Raw genomic sequence first — 22,462 nt, 5'->3', positions numbered from 1 at the left:
CAACAGACACCACAGGTTTTTGATCAAAGATATAGCTACTTCGAGATAATTTATATATATGTTGGGGGTTTTAGATAGCAAACAGTGATCATTACAGTAGCTAAATCAATCGTACAAGGGAAGAAAACGTTTAATTAACTTCTGCGGAAACCAAAGGAAAGACTACAATTTCCATAACTCTTCACCCCCGTCATTGATACGTCATCGGGTTGCGGCGGCGACAGGATCGGCGGTGTTATCATTGAATGACAGGCTAGATCAACACTGCAATTTATGTCAACTTTGACCTGATATCCGATTTTAAGTTAATTAGAATGATTCACGAGCTCCTGTTGGCGTTAAGTGGATACCCTGGGACTATATTCACATGGAACAAACGGACAGGTTTACAGGTATATTGGGGTAACGTTTCCTACCTAACTACAGTACAGAGCTAGCTCTACGAAGTACAAACACCGCTGCAAGAAGCTGGCTAGCTACGTTAATCTTTTTTCCCCAAGTAGCTAACTCGTGCAGCTAGTAACCTTATGAATTATTTTATTTTCTGCTTTTGTTGGCACCCATCACTAGTTTTTTTTCTATTTTTGCTGTATGTGCACTTCATTATAGTTTTGTTTAGTGACTGGTGGTAAGTGTGACATGCATCCTACTGAACCTTTTAGCCGAGTTTTTCTCAACTCCACGATGTACATATAGCTAACTGAACCATAGTTCAAGAATGCACTGTTAAGGAGTTGTGAGTAAGGGGTTAACTGAACCTCTGCTACTCCTGTAGGTCTCCCAGGACCTGCCCTTTCTCCATCCCAGTGAGACCAGTGTCCTGAACCGCATCTGCAAACTGGGATCCGAATACATTCACTTCACAGAGTTCATAGAGCAACACACAGGCCATGTCCACCAGCAGGTGAGATAAATACCCAGAAGATGGAGTGCCAAAAGCATTTTCCTCTTCTCACGTCCTTTGTTACACCCGCAATAACATCTGCTAAAAATGTGTGTGTGACTAATAAAATGTGTTTTGATTTGGAAGCGAGGAGATTGTTGAAGGATATCTGGGGTTCCTTCTTCTCCAATGTTCTCCCTGCTTATCTCTTACTTTTTGATAAGGTGAGGTTGAGGAAAACTACGATTTGAAGCTCGATCTACTCAGGCTTTTATAAAACTAGCCAGCTTCAATTAGCTTCACGTTCCAGCTCAGACTTCATCAGTACTACAACGGTGGATGTTGCTCGTCCGCATGCCGCTAACTCTAGCCGGCATGTAACTACACGTGCATGTTGCATGTTGCTGGTCGAACGCCAAACTCTTCATTGAGACAATGCTGAAACAGCAATCGATGGGAGAGTCAGTGCCACATTTTCATTTTTGCCGGAATTAACATGAAAGATAAGTTATCTTGCAAATTCAGCAGGCTATGATGTGAAATAGGCTAATAATGCTGTCTTTGGTGTGCTTATCAATGCACACAAGCACCTTTTTCCCCAATCCTATCAGTAAAAATGTTTTTTAGTCATGTAAAAGTTTTACTGTGGGTGAACTTTCAAATGCATCTTGTCATTACTAAATGTGTAATGTGAAGGGTGTTTTAATATATATATATTTTTTTTACACAAACGTTTGATTAATTACATATTTAATTGCTCAAAACAACTGGGAACTTGTAAATCTCCGACTTCCGCCTTCAGTGCATTCAAAACAACTGGGAACTCGTAAAGCTCCGACTTCAGTGCATTCAAAACAACTAGGAACTCGTAAAGCTCCGACTTCAGTGCATTCAAAACAACTGGGAATTTTGAAAGAAATTTGCTCCGACTGGGGAAAAATCGATTTGAATGATCATCCAACTCAGAATTCCAACTCGGGCCTTTTTCTAAAAGTCAGACTTTCCAACCTTAGATCACTGACGTCATGATTTGACCTCATATTTGTCCATGTTTCTAGTTGTATTTAATGTGGCATCAGACACTTCATTCAGGATAAATATAGTAAGCCCTGAGTTAGCCTACCCCAGAGCAGGTTAGTTCTGAAGGATTCATTGCCATAGAAGTTTACCTGGCTAAAAGGTGAGCATCTTTCATCTGACCGGTTATTCCAAGTTTAACAAATTTACTTTGCTAACTCCTCAAACCTGATTCGTCGTATACCTCTCTGGACTAAAAAACCAACTCAATGGAGAGTCTCCATTGAAAATGCTTTTTAGTGCAGAATTACACTTAATCTGTGTCCGGGAAACCTCCCCTTAGATAGGTTTATATTTTTTTATCCTGATTAACTGGTTAAATTCTGTGAGAGTCGGTGACAATGAATCTAAACCAACTTTAGAGTGAGTGCCATGTGTTGTTTTTTAGATTGAGATGTACTAGTATTACCGCAAATACTAATCAGATATAGCTAAATACTATAGTCTTAACAAGCTCTGATTGTACTTTGCAGGAGCACCACTCCATTCAGACAAACCAGACTGGACTCAATGGGGTTTACCTGCGGGCTTTCTGCACGGGACTGGACTCCATGCTACAGCCTTATAGACAGGCTCTCCTGGACCTCGAACAAGAGGTAGCGAAGATCATTTACAAAATGCATTGTAGCACTAATTAATACAATGCACATTCATAATCAATCCCACTATTATCCTCTTCATTGCAGTTTCTTGGTGACCCGCATCTCTCCATATCTCATGTGAATTATATGTTGGATCAGGTAATGCCAGTTACTGTTTTTACTAGTTTCTCTGATTTAGATTTGCTTATACATTTGAAGTAGAATTAATTGTTTTAGACCTTTAAAGCTGCAATCCTTAAAGGTGAAACAGTTTAGGATATTACAACAACAAAAAAGTTACTGCAAGCTACAAACACTGTTTTCCCCCTCGAACATCATTGCACACGTGATAAAACAGAACAATATGTACTGCACTTATTTTCTTTGACCACGCTGCTCGACGCACCTCACCTCCATTTGATCCACAAAACAAAAACGATAACAAAGGTGCCGGGGGTGTACAGTGGTGCTGCCACCCTTCCACCCCTCCCCTGATTGGAGTAAACTAACGGACAAAAATACTTCCACTGCTACTTTCGCTCACATATACTGTACATGTAGTTAACTAATTATACATATATTCCTAATTTCCTGTTTCTCCAAGTGCTGGATTTTCATCCACAGCATCCAATCCAGACAGTGGTGCTGTTTCCCCTAATGCGGATTCCATCTTTAAATGTGAACTTTCACACCTAAAGTCACAAGAACCACAGTATCTTTCAATATGTCATGAATGAAATTAGGAAATAAAATATGAATATAACAATATACCCTAGTCATTTTATGTAATCATGTTGTTCTTCTCCAGTTTCAGTTGCTGTTTCCCTCTGTTATGGTGGTGGTGGAGACAATAAAGTCCCAGAAGGTAAGGGCATTACAATGGAGACAATACAGTCCCAGAAGGTAAGGGCATTACAATGGAGACAATACAGTCCCAGAAGGTAAGGGCATTACAATGGAGACAATACAGTCCCAGAAGGTAAGGGCATTACAATGGAGACAATACAGTCCCAGAAGGTAAGGGCATTACAATGGAGACAATACAGTCCCAGAAGGTAAGGGCATTACAGTGGAGACAATACAGTCCCAGAAGGTGAGGGCATTACAGTGGAGACAATACAGTCCCAGAAGGTAAGGGCATTACAATGGAGACAATAAAGTCCCAGAAGGTAAGGGCATTACAATGGAGACAAGACAATAGTCCCAGAAGGTAAGGGCATTACAATGGAGACAATACAGTCCCAGAAGGTGAGGGCATTACAATGGAGACGAGACAATAGTCCCAGAAGGTAAGGGCATTACAATGGAGACGAGACAATAGTCCCAGAAGGTAAGGGCATTACAATGGAGACAATACAGTCCCAGAAGGTGAGGGCATTACAGTGGAGACAAGACAATAGTCCCAGAAGGTAAGGGCATTACAGTGGAGACAATACAGTCCCAGAAGGTGAGGGCATTACAATGGAGACGAGACAATAGTCCCAGAAGGTAAGGGCATTACAGTGGAGACAAGACAATAGTCCCAGAAGGTGAGGGCATTATAATGGAGACAAGACAATAGTCCCAGAAGGTAAGGGCATTACAATGGAGACGAGACAATAGTCCCAGAAGGTAAGGGCATTACAATGGAGACGAGACAATAGTCCCAGAAGGTAAGGGCATTACAGTGGAGACAAGACAATAGTCCCAGAAGGTAAGGGCATTACAGTGGAGACAAGACAATAGTCCCAGAAGGTAAGGGCATTACAGTGGAGACAAGACAATAGTCCCAGAAGGTAAGGGCATTATAATGGAGACAAGACAATAGTCCCAGAAGGTGAGGGCATTACAGTGGAGACAAGACAATAGTCCCAGAAGGTGAGGGCATTAAAGTGGAGACGAGACAATACAGTCCCAGAAGGTAAGGGCATTACAATGGAGACAATACAGTCCCAGAAGTTAAGGGCATTACAATGGAGACAATACAGTCCCAGAAGGTAAGGGCATTACAGTGGAGACAATACAGTCCCAGAAGGTAAGGGCATTACAGTGGAGACAAGACAATAGTCCCAGAAGGTAAGGGCATTACAATGGAGACGAGACAATAGTCCCAGAAGGTGAGGGCATTACAGTGGAGACAATACAGTCCCAGAAGGTGAGGGCATTACAGTGGAGTCAAGACAATAGTCCCAGAAGGTAAGGGCGTTACAGTGGAGACGAGACAAGACAATAGTCCCAGAAGGTAAGGGCATTACAGTGGAGACAAGACAATAGTCCCAGAAGGTGAGGGCATTACAGTGGAGATGAGACAATACAGTCCCAGAAGGTGAGGGCATTACAGTGGAGACAATACAGTCCCAGAAGGTAAGGGCATTACAGTGGAGACAAGACAATAGTCCCAGAAGGTAAGGGCATTACAGTGGAGACAATACAGTCCCAGAAGGTAAGGGCATTACAGTGGAGACAAGACAATAGTCCCAGAAGGTGAGGGCATTATAATGGAGACAAGACAATAGTCCCAGAAGGTGAGGGCATTACAGTGGAGACAAGACAATAGTCCCAGAAGGTGAGGGCATTAAAGTGGAGACGAGACAATACAGTCCCAGAAGGTAAGGGCATTACAATGGAGACAATACAGTCCCAGAAGGTAAGGGCATTACAGTGGAGACAATACAGTCCCAGAAGGTAAGGGCATTACAGTGGAGACAAGACAATAGTCCCAGAAGGTAAGGGCATTACAATGGAGACGAGACAATAGTCCCAGAAGGTGAGGGCATTACAGTGGAGATGAGACAATACAGTCCCAGAAGGTGAGGGCATTACAGTGGAGACAATACAGTCCCAGAAGGTAAGGGCATTACAGTGGAGACAAGACAATAGTCCCAGAAGGTAAGGGCATTACAGTGGAGACAAGACAATAGTCCCAGAAGGTAAGGGCATTACAGTGGAGACAATACAGTCCCAGAAGGTGAGGGCATTACAATGGAGACGAGACAATAGTCCCAGAAGGTGAGGGCATTACAGTGGAGACAATACAGTCCCAGAAGGTGAGGGCATTACAGTGGAGCCAAGACAATAGTCCCAGAAGGTAAGGGCGTTACAGTGGAGACGAGACAATAGTCCCAGAAGGTGAGGGCATTACAGTGGAGACAATACAGTCCCAGAAGGTGAGGGCATTACAGTGGAGCCAAGACAATAGTCCCAGAAGGTAAGGGCATTACAGTGGAGACAAGACAATAGTCCCAGAAGGTAAGGGCATTACAGTGGAGATGAGACAATACAGTCCCAGAAGGTGAGGGCATTACAGTGGAGACAAGACAATAGTCCCAGAAGGTAAGGGCATTACAATGGAGACAATACAGTCCCAGAAGGTGAGGGCATTACAGTGGAGACAAGACAATAGTCCTAGAAGGTAAGGGCATTACAGTGGAGACAAGACAATAGTCCCAGAAGGTAAGGGCATTACAGTGGAGACAAGACAATAGTCCTAGAAGGTAAGGGCATTACAGTGGAGACAATACAGTCCCAGAAGGTAAGGGCATTACAGTGGAGACGAGACAATACAGTCCCAGAAGGTAAGGGCATTACAATGGAGACAAGACAATAGTAGAGTATTCACTCTCCTTCTGATATGACTGAGAAATCACACAAACACAATTACTTTGGAGGAAATGATTTAAGACACTCATTAAGCACTTTTCATACACCCATAGCACTCTCCAAAAACTATTTGTCTTCTCAAAGTCTAAGGCTCAACACATTTCTGATGTGCCTTAGTTTAGAATGTTTCTGTAAGAGTACCATCTTTCTCCCAATTTTAAGTTCATCATGGTGGCTGCGGTGGTTTAGGGGCACAAAGTTGTCACAGTGCTCAGAGCAGAGTGCATCATGGGTAGGCACAGTTGAATCAATTAGTGTGGCATATGGAAATGAGGTCACATCCTGTCTGTCCTAATTAGATCCACGGCTGTCAGATCCTGGAGACGGTGTACAAGCACAGCTGTGGAGGTCTGCCCCCCGTACGCATGGTCCTGGAGAAGTAAGTTACGGCCACCACTTTTTCAATCAAATGTGAAGTTAGCCTCTTATAGAAGCTTTGTTGTTTATGCTATTACTTGGATCTATGCTGCATGTGTGGTGTCATGCTGAAACTGATGCTGAAAAGTGAACTATGCATGCCATATTTCCAGACAAAACCTGAAGGGGGTTTTGAATTCACTGTGATTTTACAATGGTAAGATCCCGGGGTGTGTTTTTCTTACATTTGTTATTTCACCCCTGGATAAATGATTCCCATGACACATGTCATCTCCTCCTACACATAAACACTTGAATCTATACTGATACCTGGCTGGTGTTTCTCAGGGCAACGCAACATAAAGGATCTCTCTGCTGTCTGTCTGTCTACTCAGGATCCTGGCGGTGTGCCACGGGGTGATGTACAAGCAGCTGGCGGCGTGGATGCTGCATGGTCTGCTGCTGGACCAGAGTGAGGAGTTCTATGTGAAGCAGGGGCCCAGCGCTGGAGGGGCCGCCGCCAACCAGGAGGAGGACGAGGAGGACCTGGGGATTGGAGGCCTCAGCGGTAAACAGCTGAAAGAACTACAGGACCTGGTGAGAGCCCTTATGCTAAGATTCAGGATCAGCTTTTATCTTCCTCAGATCTTAACTGGCTGATCTAAGGTAAGAGGCAAAACTGATTCTAGATCAGCATCTATTGGCAATTGCATCCATGTTTCCAGCTGAGAGAACTACAGAATCTAGGGACATGGTGGGTAGAAGTTTCCCTTAGGCACAGCTTCAGGTTCAGTTTATATCTTCCCCCAAATCCTAATCTTAAATATCGGGTGGGGAGGCAAAACTGACCTAAGATCAGTGTCTATGGGTAATTTCATCCTACTTCATACCGTGGCACTTTATCTGTCCACTTGGATTTGAAGTGCTTGCGTTAGTGTAAAGCTTGCACCACTACTGTTTGAGTAAAGATTGTAGGATGGATAAGATCTAAAAGTCATGTGTATGCACTTCCAGTCAGTTTCAGGAGGCTGATTTGGGTCATGTTCATAAGGCACAAAGCAGGGAAAAACTAACTGAAATAGGGAGTGAGTACCCAGATTGGTCCAATAAGACATGCTCATTTTCGTTTTCTGTTTGAAAATGTTTTCCATTGCGTGCCCTAATGAATGATGCTGTTGTCTGTATTCCGTTGTAGAGGCTGATAGAGGAAGAGAACATGCTGGCTCCGTCCCTGCAGCAGTTCTCTCTGCGGGCTGAGATGCTGCCCTCCTACGTCCCCATCCGCGTGGCTGAGAAGATCCTCTTCGTGGGGGAGTCCGTCCAGATGTTTGAGAACCACAACCACAGCCCGTCCAGAGCTGGTGAGAACCTGGTCCACACATGTACCTTCGTTATTAGCTGTAGCTACGTTTCACGTTGATTTGTTCATGATTTAGCTACAGTAGGGAAACAGTAGAGGGAGGAGAAAGGGAGCGTTTTCTGTCTTTTCACCCTCACTCAAGTAAGCACCATTAGCATTATTGCAGATTTTGGCATCTATTTGGTTTGCTTTGGTTGCTACACTTCTACATTTCAACTACAAAAAAAATCACCAAACTATGTTGACGAGCACTACTTCAATGTAACATATTGTGACAATATCACTTCAGGAGATCCACGTTCAACTTGGAATGAAAGATTTTGGAAGATTTGATGGATCATGTTTTCCTCCCTCTCCCTTTGTGTGTGTTTGTTTCCAGGTTCTATACTGAAGCACCAGGAGGACATGTTTGCTACAGAGCTGCACCGTCTCAAACAGCAGCCCCTCTTCAGCCTAGTGGACTTTGAGAACCTCATAGACGGCATCCGCAGCACCGTGGCAGAGGTGGGCTTCACACTTCAACATATCTGAGGAAATGTCAGATATGTGTTTGTAATGTCTGCTGCAACTTCCCACTATCAGCTGGACAAAAAGGTCCTGTTCTTCTATTCAGTTGACATTAGGGTCCCATTCATCTCAATAACTCCATACATTAGTCATCGGTATGTGAATCCAATCAACAGTTGATGAATGAATGTATCCTTCTATTTGCAGCACCTGTGGACATTAATGGTGGAGGAATCTGATCTCCTGGGGCAACTGAAGGTTTGTATTTGGACTATCTAGCTGTGACGGTTTACAGTTGATTTCAGATTGTTAGTGGTCATGTTTCAGCTTGACTACATTGCTGTCGGACTGCTCAGAATCACTTATCTACAAATCCCCTTGCATCTCAAATAACTACTCCTTATGTGATCAAGATGAGTGCTTCTGTGCCTTGCCTTGTTAAAACTGACCCCGCAAACACGCCGTTTCTCTTTCCCTGTAGATCATAAAGGACTTTTACCTGTTGGGCCGTGGCGAGCTGTACCAGGTGTTCATTGACCACGCTCAGCACATGCTCAAGACCCCGCCCACGGCTGTCACTGAACACGGTATGTTTACAGGTCCAGGATCAGTTTACTCTAACAGACATCTAAACTTGATAGCGCATTCTACCTCCTAAGGGCCAACTTCATCTTATGGAAAATTCCCCCTTTATTCAATCACAAACCATGGTCCTGTTGGAATACTTCAAAATGTAGTTTAAACTGGATCCTAACTTCCTCCCTTCCTTGAAGTGATCACTGATCTAACACTGTGGCTAGGTCAAAGTAGGGGTTCCAGTAAATATCTTTCACCAAAACAATCATTTCTGATCGTTGTTATTCCAAGGAAGGAAGGAAGGAAGGAAGGATGCCGTACAGAAGAATATGAACAGGTCCATGTCTATTGCAGTTATTCTTTGGATCTAACCGTGGCTGTTTTCTCCACCCCTCCTTCCACAGATGTAAATGTGGCCTTTCAGCAGGCTGCCCACAAGGTGCTGTTGGACGACGACAACCTCCTGCCTCTCCTGCACCTCACCATCGACTACCAGGGGAAGGAGAGCAAAGGTTTGTTCCTCAGAATGGCTTTTCATTGGAGCAGAAACCCTCCACTAGGAGATCTAACTGTATGTTTAACTAGAGCTGCTTAGAGTTCTCTTTTCACTCCCCACTAGACCTGGGTTCAGTACATGTTTATTTGAGTATTTTGTTTTTGAAATACTTATTTTCACTGTATTTTACAATGCATGCCAATACATTAAGTGTAGTTCCAAATGCATTCCAATATTCAGCTAGTTGTATTTTCAAAGAAAATATTTACTTTGAAATGTCTTTTGAAAGTAATTGAAATACCCTAAATAGTATTTGAACACAGGTCTGCTCCCTACTACCCCATGGCCCTAACTTACTCTTCCATGTTTACAGATCTGTAATGTGTAAGCAATATGGCGGAAGGTCCACCATGACACTTCTCATACCTTTTTATACCATTCAGATCTGTAAATATGGAAAGGTCAGGGCCAAGGGGAAGGGGTAAGGAACATATTGGGACCAGCGGCTGTGTGCTCCAGTATATTTTTCTGTAACCAGTTGCTGCCATCTAGTGGCTAACTAAGACAGTCTATGCCTGCCTGTCTTGGTCATCTCTCTCTCATCTCTCCTGCTATAACCTGGGAACACCAGATGGGAGAATGAAATCTGATGGATGTGTACTGGGAAGTCACCTGAAGGAAAGCAGACGAGAAAAGAAGGCTATTGAACTTGGCACCCTAATCCACATAATAGTGCACTATTTTTCACAAAGTTCTGGTCAAAAGTAGTGCACTTCATAGGGAATAGGGTGCTATTTGGGATGATCAATTCTTCTATGTCTTCTACCCAGTGTGTGCCATCTTGTGAACAATGCGATGGAGTGGATCAGAGGATGTGGGCAGAGTGGAGAGAGGAATGGAGTGTGTGTAATTTGGCCGATTTAAAATAAATAAAATGTAGGATCGTTGGCCTTCTCTCCCAATTGAGCTCCGGTACCGTTCAGCCACGACCTCTGGCCATGCTCTGTCCACCATTTTTCATTTCCTTCATCACCGTTCTTTTATTAAGGTCTATTCTGTTGTATTTATTTAACCTACCCCACCACTAATGCGCAGAGATGTTGATATGAGTCGACCAAGAAATATGTCACAGGCCGTATAATTGATGACAAGACAACCAATGGGGCCATGCAGCAGCAGAGACGTTTTGGTTTCTATATAGGCTATTGTTAAAAAAATAGTCTAAGTTTGTAACATTACTAAAGTTGTCTATCAAGTGTAAAATGTGAGTTCAACAGAACCAGTTACAACTGACGTATCTGATCATCAATAGATTAGAGAAAAAGCTTTTTGTTTTTAACACAGTGGCCACAACCTATCACCTAGGTAGGTCCTTGTTTAGTAGCCTATGTTGAAGCTTCTTATGACAGCCTACTTCAAAAACAAATGGTACATACAGTGACGGAAAAAAGTATTTGATCCCCTGCTGATTTTGTACGTTTGCCCCCCGACAAAGAAATGATCAGTCCATAATTTTAATAGTAGGTTTATTTGAACAGTGAGAGACAGAATAACAACAACAACAAAAAATCCAGAAAAACGCATGTCAAAAATGTTATAAAATGATTTGCATTTTAATGAGGGAAATAAGTATTTGACCCCTCTGCAAAACATGACTTAGTACTTGGTGGCAAAACCCTTGTTGGCAATCACAGAGGTCAGACGTTTCTTGTAGTTTGCCACCAGGTTTGCACACATCTCAGGAGGTATTTTGTCCCACTCCTCTTTGCAGATCTTCTCCAAGTCATTAAGGTTTCGAGGCTGACGTTTGGCAACTCGAACCTTCAGCTCCCTCCAGATTTTCTATGGGATTAAGGTCTGGAGACTGGCTAGGCCACTCCAGGACCTTAATGTGCTTCTTCTTGAGCCACTCCTTTGTTGCCTTGGCCGTGTGTTTTGGGTCATTGTCATGCTGGAATACCCATCCACGACACATTTTCAATGCCCTGGCTGAGGGAAGGAGGTTCTCACCCAAGATTTGACAATACATGGCCCCGTCCATCATCCCTTTGATGCGGTGAAGTTGTCCTGTCCCCTTAGCAGAAAAACACCCACAAAGCATAATGTTTCCACCTCCATGTTTGACGGTGGGGATGGTGTTCTTGGGGTCATAGGCAGCATTCCTCCTCTTCCAAACACGGCGAGTTGAGTTGATGCCAAAGAGCTCCATTTTGGTCTCATTTGACCACAACATTTTCACCCAGTTGTCCTCTGAATCATTCAGATGTTCATTGGCAAACTTCAGATGGGCATGTATATGTGCTTTCTTGAGCAGGGGGACCTTGCGGGCGCTGCAGGATTTCAGTCCTTCACGGCGTAGTGTGTTACCAATTGTTTTCTTGGTGACTATGGTCCCAGCTGCCTTGAGATCATTGACAAGATCCTCCCGTGTAGTTCTGGGATGATTCCTCACCGTTCTCATGATCATTGCAACTCCACGAGGTGAGATCTTGCATGGAGCCCCAGGCCAAGGGATATTGACAGCTCTTTTGTGTTTCTTCCATTTGCGAATAATCGCACCAACTGTTGTCACCTTCTCACCAAGCTGCTTGGCGATGGTCTTGTAGCCCATTCCAGCTAAGTGTAGGTCTACAATCTTGTCCATGACATCCTTGGAGAGCTCTTTGGTCTTGGCCATGGTGGAGAGTTTGGAATCTGATTGATTGATTGATTGATTGCTTCTGTGGACAGGTGTCTTTTATACAGGTAACAAGCTGCGGTTAGGAGCACTCCCTTTAAGAGTGTGCTCCTAATCTCAGCTCGTTACCTGTATAAAAGACACCTGGGAGCCAGAAATCTTTCCGATTGAGAGGGGGTCAAATACTTATTTCCCTCATTAAAATGCAAATCAGTTTATAACATTTTTCTGGATTTTTTTGTTGTGTCTCTCACTGTTCAAATAAACCTACCATTAAAATTATAGACTGATAATTTCTTTGTCAGTGGGCAAACGTACAAAATCAGCAGGAGATCAAATACTTTTTTCCCTCACTGTAGTCACAGAAGTATATGGGGTGTTTGTTAACTTCTTTTTAACCAAAAAATGAATGGAGTGAATTTGGAGCAGCAGTTTTATTTGTTTGTTCCTGTGAGCGTTTTTTTTTTTTTTTTAGCAGAGCAGTTGAAAGGATGTTGAGTGGTTAACAAAGACTGTTCCGTGAGCGATGAGTGAGATTTCAAACCGCTCAACTCTGCTGACATACTCTGGTGTGGAGCCATCCTGTGGCTAACGGTATGATTGTGTTCTCAGATGCCACAGGGACCAGGGAAGGGGCCACTCCCCCTCAGGAGTCCTCCCCCAGGGAGGTTCCCCCTACGGGCTGGGCTGCTCTGGGCTTGGCCTACAAGGTCCAGTGGCCCCTGCACATCCTCTTCACCCCTGCCGTCCTGGAGAAGTGAGTATTGTACAGCAGGCAACACCTGCCTCCCACATGGTCCCTTATTCCCTATGTAGTGCACTACTTTTGACCAGGGCCCAATGTGATCGCTGCAGGACCCGTAACAGTGGAGAAGTTTAGCCTTGTGCTTAAATGCTCTTGGTAGTTGTGGAAGTCGACACGATATTGCTTTTTACTTTGTGCATTGCTGACTCTACCTTTAACATGAGGTGATATCCATTAGCAAATGTTTGCGCAGACAATGGAATATTTTATCATTACACTCCCAGTTTATTAGGTATACACCCGTTAACAAAAATGGATCTCTCCTACAGACAGTGAGTCATGTGGCTGTGGCTTGCTATATAAAGCAGGCAGACAGGCATTGAGGCATTCAGTTACTGTTGGATTGAACGTTAGAATGGGCAAAATGACTGACCTAAGTGACAGAGAGTGGGATGACCGTCGCTGCCAGGCGCGCCGGATCCAGTATCTCAGAATGGGATTTTCATGCATAACAGTGTCTAGGGTTTACAGAGAATGGTGCGACAAACACAAAACATCCAGCCAGCGGCAGTCCTGTGGGCAAAAAACGCTCGTTGATGAGAGAGGTTGAAGGAGAATGGTAAGAATCATGCAATCTAACAGTTGGGCCACAAACAGGTAAATAACGGCTCAGTACAACAGTGGTCTGCAGTACGGCTTCTCGGAACGCACAACTCGCCGATCTTTGTCACAGATGGGCTATTGCAGCAGACGACCACACTGGGTTCCACTCCTATCAGCTAAAAACAAGCAGAAGTGGCTCCAGTGGGCACGTGATCCCCAACCCTGGACAACTGAGGAGTGGAAAACATTGCCTGGTCCGACGAAGCCTGGTTCCTGTTGCGTCATGCTGATGGCAGATGTAGGATGAGTCCATGGAACCCATCCTGCCTGGTGTCAGCGGTACAGTCCGATGGCTGTGGTGTACCAGCATCCAATCTGCAGCAACTGCGTGGTGCCATCATGTCAGCATGGAAAAACATCCCTGTGGCTTGTAGAATCCATGCACCAAAGAATTCAGGCTCATCACTCATCTTGGAAAAACGTATACTAAAAACTTGGAAATCAATCATTCTGCCATCATTAACACAATGGAAAAATGTAATGATTTATTATTTAAATATTGAAAGAGCGGGGGTTACGGAGAGAACAAAATGGTGCAGTTTCAGGCCATGTGGTAAACAACAATGCACTATGGATGGAGGTGTGAGCATGCCGGTCTGGAGAGAGGAGATGGTCGTTGATTGTGTGCGTCTTGTTTGTAGGTTTGTATTTGGTTATTAACTAAAAAAGTGAATTCAGGCTGTTCTGGAGGCAAAGGGGTATCTGACCCAGTACTAGATGGGTATACCTAATACACTGGCCAGTGAGTGTAATATAACCATTGTTTGTACCTTCATGTTTTTGTATTGCATTCCTCACAAGTTCTCTGTTCATATAAGTTGTTTTTATTTTCCTTATGATCAGTTGTGTCCGATTCAGTTTCATGAAGACTAGCTATCGTCATGGCATGTCCACGACCGTGTCCCGTCCCCCAGGTATAATGTGATATTCACCACCGTGTCCCGTCCCCCAGGTATAATGTGATATTCACCACCGTGTCCCGTCCCCCAGGTATAATGTGATATTCACCACCGTGTCCCGTCCCCCAGGTATAATGTGATATTCACCACCGTGTCCCGTCCCCCAGGTATAATGTGATATTCACCACCGTGTCCCGTCCCCCAGGTATAATGTGATATTCACCACCGTGTCCCGTCCCCCAGGTATAATGTGATATTCACCACCGTGTCCCGTCCCCCAGGTATAATGTGATATTTCGTTACCTGCTGAGTGTACGGCGGGTGCAGTCTGAGCTGCAGCACTGCTGGGCTCTACAGATGCAGAGGAAACACCTCAAATCCAACCAGACAGACGCTGTCAAGTGGAGGCTACGCAACCACATGGCTTTCCTGGTGGACAATCTGCAGTACTACCTACAGGTGATTATATCTACAGAAAATGACATCTGTCATTTAGCAGACACTGTTACAGTAGTGAGTGCATACGTTTTCATACTGGTCCCCCATGGGAATCAAACCTACAACCCTGGCTTTCCAAGTGCCATGCTCTACCAACTGAGCCACACGGAAACACAACCCCGTGTCATCTGTACATCTAAAGACTAAGTACTGTACAGTACATCTGGTCTGTTTGGAAGAATAGAGAGCAGTAGTAAAGACAAGACTGTATAGTGTTTTTACCTGTTCATATTCAGCTTGGGGAGGAAATTTGAGAGGCTCAATGCACCACACTCAGTTTACCATGGCCATATTCATGCAAACAAGCATTCCTTTCTTTGTTCTACAACTACAAAGCACATTTGTTTTTGCTGCTTGGGCCCTCTTTTTGTTAAACCGGTCCCATATCTGTATAGCCAGCTCAAAGGTGGTCATAGGAGTTGGCAAGACAACACATCTATTTCTAGGACCAGGCTATGAATGACCTTGTTGTTGGTGCCATATTTGTAACATGGCTGTGCTGCTCCTCTCTCTCCTCCTCCCTCAGGTAGACGTGCTGGAGTCTCAGTTCTCTCAGCTGCTGCAGCAGATCAACTCCACCAGAGACTTTGAGAGCATCCGGCTGGCCCACGACCACTTCCTTAGCAATCTGCTAGCACAGTCCTTCATCCTGCTCAAGCCGGTTAGCGTCTCAATTTATTAGCATTTGACATGAATACAATGTTGCAGTAATTTAAGGCCACTTCAACATCTTCTTTATTGCAGTCACGTTATGCAGATGATCAGATTGCCATGTCACTTTGATATGGTTCCTGACAAGGTAACCACTTACCTGACCCAATGGCGCAATGCGACTGAAATGAAGACAACCTTGAAGGTGTTATTGCGCGTTGTGTGCTAATCATGCATTGTTGTCAGTTGGAGATGAACAACACTATCAAATTAGGATTCAGCCTTGAATGACCACTTAGCTATAGTTTCCCATTCATTTTAGAATTTCGTCCAATGTCTTCTCTCCTACCCCAGGTGTTCCACTGTCTGAATGAGATCCTGGAGCTGTGTCATAACTTCTGCTCATTGGTCAGCCAGAACGTGGCTCCGCTGGATGAGAGAGGTACAGCCCAACTGGACATCTTGGTGAAGGTAAGGCTGTCTGCTAGAACTGCTAACAACCTTTCACCCATTGTCACGCCTATATTACTATGTTATAGTAATTGCTTGTAATCTTTGGTGCTAGCTAAATGGCCAATGCCAACAATGAAGTACTTCATCTGTAATTTCAGGGTTTCAGTCGTCAGTCCTTCCTGCTCTTCAAGATCCTGTCAGGCGTCAGAAACCACCAGATCAACTCTGACCTGGCTCAGCTGCTGCTCAGGCTGGACTACAACAAGTACTACACCCAGTCAGGAGGCACCCTGGGCAGGTAGGGACCTGACACTGCACCCTGGGCAGGTAGGGACCTGACACTGCACCCTGGGCAGGTAGGGACCTGACACTGCACCCTGGGCAGGTAGGGACCTGACACTGCACCCTGGGCAGGTAGGGACCTGACACTGCACCCTGGGCAGGTAGGGACCTGACACTGCACCCTGGGCAGGTAGGGACCTGACACTGCACCCTGGGCAGGTAGGGACCTGACACTGCACCCTGGGCAGGTAGGGACCTGACACTGCACCCTGGGCAGGTAGGGACCTGACACTGCACCCTGGGCAGGTAGGGACCTGACACTGCACCCTGGGCAGGTAGGGACCTGACACTGCACCCTGGGCAGGTAGGGACCTGACATGACACTACACTGCACCCTGGGCAGGTAGGGACCTGACATGACACTACACTACACCCTGGGCAGGTAGGGACCTTACACTACACCCTGGGCAGGTAGGGACCTGATTTAAGAACTACATTGATTGAAATGTTGCTGCACTAAATATCTGAGAGCGTTGTGCTATTTTCTTCACATGACACTACATACACCCTTCAAAAGAGGCTTTCAGGTTGAGGTGCACCCCTCAATGCAGATCAGCTCCCCCTCTTCCAATCCTAACCTTAACCAATTGTGGGGAACAGAGCCGGTCCTGACCTCCCTGGGGCCCTAAGCAACATTCTGCTAAGGGCCCCTCCTACCTGACCTGTAAACCATTTGCCATTGTTACACAGTGACACCTGACACCCCAGTGCTCCCACTACAATCCTCCCTCCTTTAAATCAGTTTGCTCTAAGAATAAGTAGACCTAGACAGAACAGAGTGAGGTAAAAAAATTCATTAAAATTTATTTAATGAATATATTTTCTATAGAATCTTAAGATAATTGAATATTAACAAATAAGAAATTGTAGAAAATAATTAAATATAACACTGAGCTTTGGCTCTGCTGCCTGGTAATGAGTCCAGTCCTCACAATATTATACAATTAGCTTTGTCTATACAATGTAAACATAAGCCTATAGGCTATGGCTGCAGCTATATGTCTCAAAATAGTAATATAAAACCTATACAGATGTGTGATTAACTTTGGTTCCCTCTACAGCCTGGGCATTTTCAGCATCATCATGGGCACCAGTCTATCTGGACTGTCTGGAAGAAATTGAGAAAGTATGTCACATAGTTATGTAAGCAGTCATTTACACAAATGCACTTCTGCCATACAATCTTAAAATGTTACTAAGTGTGTAAACATTTGAATGTTTGAATACATTTTTTACCATCAAAATATTTGTCTTCTGCACATTCTTGAGGCAAAGTCATCATAGGACATGTGTTTCCCACGTCATGGTTTATGCTCATGATGGCCAGACCGCTCAAACGTTACTGTGACATGGAAGACCTCAGGGAGCTTTTGATGAGCTTTCATTTTGAAAGGCTCCTCTCTGCCGATGCTACTGTTACTGGTAGGGTGACTGCAATTCTTAGGGCTATCCAAAGGTTAGGATAGAGTTCCTCCAGGTTGTTCTCACAGAGAAAGGAAAGCAGCTCAAAGGTAGTCATCTGATGGCAGATCAGAGATGACTGTGACATCAGTGGAATGGATCTGGCACACGAGATTCCGAATTTATCTGAAGATTAGTGTTTTCAACTTCCATTCAGTGAGCCTTTAAAGATTCACTGGACATCTGAGAGGCAGTGCTGAAGTTCAGCAGCACTCCATATTTGGTTTTCACCTGGTTGAGCGTTTCTCTCATCAATGGATGTCACCGCAGAGTCGACCACAATGTTGAAGTAGTTGACTACAATGTTTTTCAGTGCATCAGTCACTGGTTCATCAGGAGCATCATAGCTGAAATGCCTCTTGCTGTTTCTGTCTCTTCTCTTTCAGAACAGCCGCTACATTCATTTCTACACAAATGCTTTTGGCTGTTGCCTGGGCCACAGAGAATCCAGTTTCCTGGTATGTACTGAGGGAGGCCTTTGCATTTGAGATTAAATTCACTGCGATATCCAACTGCATTGAGGTGGATTGGAGGAGCTTGTTCACCCTGTTTGTTATTGTCAGTATCTCACACCATACAACACAGCAAATCAAGAAGCGGTAGGATCCAACTTCCTCTGCAAGTGCTCGTGCCTCCACTTTGGCCGCAGGATCGTTGATCATCTGTCTGGCTTCCAGTAATGCCTCCTGAACCTCAGATACCTGATTGCATGAACACTTTGGAGCCTACTTTCACATCTTGTCACTCGGTTATATTCACATGTTTCTTCAAAACACTCCATCTTTGTGTGCCAGCTGAAAATAAGGTGAAGAGCTTTTGCACATGCCCAAAGGTTTAGAGTATGTGCTCCACATGGGATGAATATGACTGGGATTTCTTTTTGAGCAGTCTGGTTTTACTCCTTGGTGCTTGCCCTTCATGTTGCCCCCATTATCATAAACTTGCCCTCTGCAATCTTCAAATGGAATCTTCAGCTCGTTCAGCTTATCTAAGATGACAGTGGACAGATTCAAGCCTGTTGTAACCTCAACATTCACAAAGCCGAGGAAGTGATCTTTGATCTCTGGCTTTCCCTTTAAAGCCACGCTTCTCAGAATAATGGACATTTGCTCCTGGTGACTAATGTCAGCTGTACAGTCCAAGATAATGGAGAAGTACTTTGAGTCTCTTACTTCAGTCACTATTGCTTCCAGAATCTTGTCACTCACAATCTGTATCAGCTCATTCTGTGTGCGCTTCCCAAGGTAATGAGCATGTGTCTCTCCAGCTTTCATTTTGCTGAGATGATTTTCCATAACGGGGTCAAATTTTGCCCATAATTCAAACTCTTTTAGGAAGTTTCCTTTATCTGGTTGGAAGAGTTTGTCTGATGAACCCCTGAATGCTAGGTTTCTTTCAGCCAGAGACTGGGTGATACTTATTGAATGTGTAAGTACATCCCGCCATCTTTCTTTCAGCCTCAAATTGTCATTTGTATCTGGTCAAGAGTCTGTCCCCGACTTAGGCGCAGATCAAGTTCTCTCCACTTAATCATGTTGTTTGTGTTCAGCACTACCCTCATGGTGTTTCAGAATGGTGTTGATATTTGACCAGTCATTCACGCCTTCCTTTATTATTTTGTAGTATTTAGTAAAAAAGAGCTTACAGCAAAAACAATGCACAGCGTTGTTTTTGATTATGAAAGCCAGCTCCTGGTAATATTTTCCCCAATTGACAGCTGTCTCTGTAATAAGCCTGAATGGAAACCTCTTCTAGACTTGTCTTTAGGGTAAGAAAAATCCAGTCCTGGTTTGAATGGACCTCAGCGCACTAACTCAGTCCTCATAGTCTGTTAGACTGGGGGCCAATCTGCTGGGTTGTTTTGGTGGAGCAGCAACTGTTCTATTATGGTCTGAGCTGCTTGTATCTGATGCTGGCTGTACACCTCTGGTTGTGCTAGTACTGGCTGAGGCTGCCTGTACTTCACCTGGGTCTGTGTTAGTACTTGCTGAGGACGGCTGTACTGGGTCCGTGTTGGTACTTGCTGAGGACGGCTGTAATGGGTCTGTGTTAGTGCTTGCTGAGGACGGCTGTACTGGGTCCGTGTTGGTACTTCCTGAGGACGGCTGTACTGGGTCCGTGTTGGTACTTGCTGAGGACGGCTGTACTGGGTCTGTGTTAGTGCTTGCTGAGGACGGCTGTACTGGGTCCGTGTTGGTACTTCCTGAGGACGGCTGTACTGGGTCCGTGTTGGTACTTGCTGAGGACTGCTGTACTGGGTCCGTGTTAGTACTTCCTGAGGACTGCTGTACTGGGTGCGTGTTAGTACTTCCTGAGGACTGCTGTACTGGGTCCGTGTTAGTACTTGCTGAGGACGGCTGTACTGGGTGCGTGTTAGTACTTCCTGAGGACTGCTGTACTGGGTCCGTGTTAGTACTTGCTGAGGACGGCTGTACTGGGTCTGTGTTAGTACTTGCTGAGGACGGCTGTACTGGGTCCGTGTTAGTGCTTGCTGAGGACGGCTGTACTGGGTCCGTGTTAGTGCTTGCTGAGGACGGCTGTACTGGGTCCGTGTTAGTGCTTGCTGAGGACGGCTGTACTGGGTCCGTGTTAGTACTTGCTGAAGACGGCTGTACTGGGTCCGTGTTAGTTCTGGCTGAGGACGGCTGTACTGGGTCCGTGTTAGTTCTGGCTGAGGCTGGATGTGGATCAACTGAGTCTGTGCTTGTACTGACTGATGATCCAGCATCTCCACTACTGACAAACTTAAGCATAGCACCTGTAAATTATAGATAACTATACTATGATTAATTTTATCAGCTGCATCAGGCCCATTCAAACTGCCTCCCCCAGATTTTCAAATATAAATACTATTTATACTCTGACTTGGCTGAATAATTGATGGTTATTATGTACTGAGAGATGTGCATCCATATTGCCCAGTATTCCCAGCTAATCAACTTTTAAATTCAATATTCATCTATTGCTTTCCATCTTGCATTAGTCCAGAGTTGTAACTAAACCTTGACTGAGAGACTAGATAATCATTGTCTTGTTTTAAAATGATGTGCGCCTATGAGGAGTGCCATCACGCCCATATATTGTCTGGACTGGTCCCACAGAGGTTTCTGCTGGAAAGCGCAATTTATCTTTTCCGAGCTGCAGTTTATAAACACTGTTGCCCATTGGCATGTATCAAACAGTTGTATTTCACTCTCACATTTGTCAGGCCCAAAGTCACAGAACACAGCCCTGGAAGTGGCTGGCAAGCAACAGACGTACCAGAAGATGTACTGCCCAGCTAGGTTAGCAAAACAGACTAGAGATGCACTGCAAGCTAGCATATCAACTTAACATCCCTGTTAGTTGCTGACATCAAACTTGGAGAGCACATAAGTTTACATGATTGCTAATCCCGCAATTCATTATCATGGTGTTTTCTCCTTTCGTGACCAGAAGGATAGTTCTGCTTCATCCTCTCATCGAAGTTGTAAACATTGACACGAGGGGAAGGCGGGGCCCATGCGTCATTTGCGGGGCCCTATGCAACTTGCGTATAGGGCTGCCAGGCTCTGGTGGGGAAAATGCAAAACTGGCCCAAGATCAGTGTCTAGGGGGAACTTAACCCTACACACACAAACACTGATACCTGTATTTTGCCTTCATTTGCAGTTTCTGATTGGGAGAGAAAATGGACGATGATTTCCAGATGAGGTCTTGAGTCACAAGCATTCCAGACCATTTATCTTCAAGTCGGATGGAAGGACTTAAATCAGTATGTTGTTGCATAACCCCATTGTCCTGAAACATCTTTGATACTCTCTTCGTTGCAATGAATGTTCCTCTCGCCTGGTCCCAGCTCTATTTGCTCTGTATGAGTTGGCTATACAACACAAAACCGATTTGAGAACAGGCTGTTTCATTAAGATACAAGCTCTGTTACTTACCCTATTGTAAATACTGTATCATTAATGTGTGTGCCTTTTCATGACGAAACAGACAAATAAACCATCATTAAAATGAAATTGTCAGTTTATTATTCCATAAAAACACAGGTTAAAACTATATACAGTAGCATGCAATAGAACTGATACACACCTTCAACCACATTAAATGTATTGTATGTAGGTACAAGTTGCTCCTAAGCACTGACACAGGGTCAGATATCATCCCTCATGATTGCGAGTTGGGAAACTGATCCCAGATCTGAGGATAAGGGCATCTTCTACAGACAATAAACCTTTGTGTGCGAAGGGAGGCTCGGATTAGGATGAGGGTGGGGATGTGTAGTCATGACGATATTGGGGGTTGCTATGGTATCCCAGGCGCTCCCCACAGATCAGACTGTGGATTAGCCACTCGGGCGACACCATGGGTACTTCCTGTGATGTCACACTCTTCAGAACCAGTGGCGGACAGGTGCGGTCTGTGACCACCACGTCAAACTTGCCCACAGGAATGTCTGTCAACATAAACATAAGACACATTATGAAGCAGACATCCAGAACATGCATTTGTCTCTACTCAAGGTCATCTTTTGGCTTTTACTCTAGAATGTTACCTAGTGATCATCTTGAACTACTTGTTGCGTAGGGATCAAGATTAGAAACATTAGCTT

At 44.6% G+C, this 22,462-nt stretch overlaps 2 protein-coding genes across 17 annotated transcripts in view; one reads left to right on the top strand and one right to left on the bottom strand.

The window, feature by feature from the left end:
• The first annotated feature begins 183 nt into the window (after window positions 1-183).
• tubgcp4 (tubulin gamma complex component 4) lies at window positions 184-21,869 on the top strand. Of its 3 annotated transcripts, none has more exons than XM_045688852.2 (19): window positions 184-392; window positions 776-904; window positions 2,434-2,556; window positions 2,647-2,700; window positions 3,350-3,406; window positions 6,480-6,559; window positions 6,933-7,134; window positions 7,733-7,898; window positions 8,277-8,401; window positions 8,612-8,662; window positions 8,886-8,991; window positions 9,385-9,492; window positions 12,766-12,910; window positions 14,742-14,919; window positions 15,485-15,619; window positions 15,964-16,080; window positions 16,221-16,360; window positions 17,466-17,530; window positions 21,517-21,869. In XM_045688852.2, exons 1-18 carry the CDS (start codon window positions 315-317, stop codon window positions 17,524-17,526), a joined length of 2,055 nt encoding a protein of 684 aa, XP_045544808.2. In that variant the 5' UTR covers window positions 184-314; the 3' UTR covers window positions 17,527-17,530; window positions 21,517-21,869.
• Window positions 21,859-22,462, bottom strand: part of LOC106562517 (TP53-binding protein 1-like) — a 36,476-nt gene continuing 35,872 nt past the window's right edge. For all 14 annotated transcript variants that reach the window (XR_006757563.2, XM_082957892.1, XM_082957894.1 and 11 more), the window contains one exon: window positions 21,859-22,306. Coding sequence is in view for 13 of the 14 variants with exons in the window: in XM_082957892.1 (XP_082814018.1) it covers window positions 22,110-22,306 (197 nt within the window). In the remaining variant the exon portion in view is untranslated. The remainder of the gene's footprint in view (window positions 22,307-22,462) is intronic.

Source organism: Salmo salar, chromosome 11 (assembly GCF_965601325.2).
Source record: "Salmo salar chromosome 11, fSalSal1, whole genome shotgun sequence".
NCBI lineage: Eukaryota > Metazoa > Chordata > Actinopteri > Salmoniformes > Salmonidae > Salmo > Salmo salar.
This window is presented reverse-complemented; position numbering and strand designations above follow the sequence as displayed.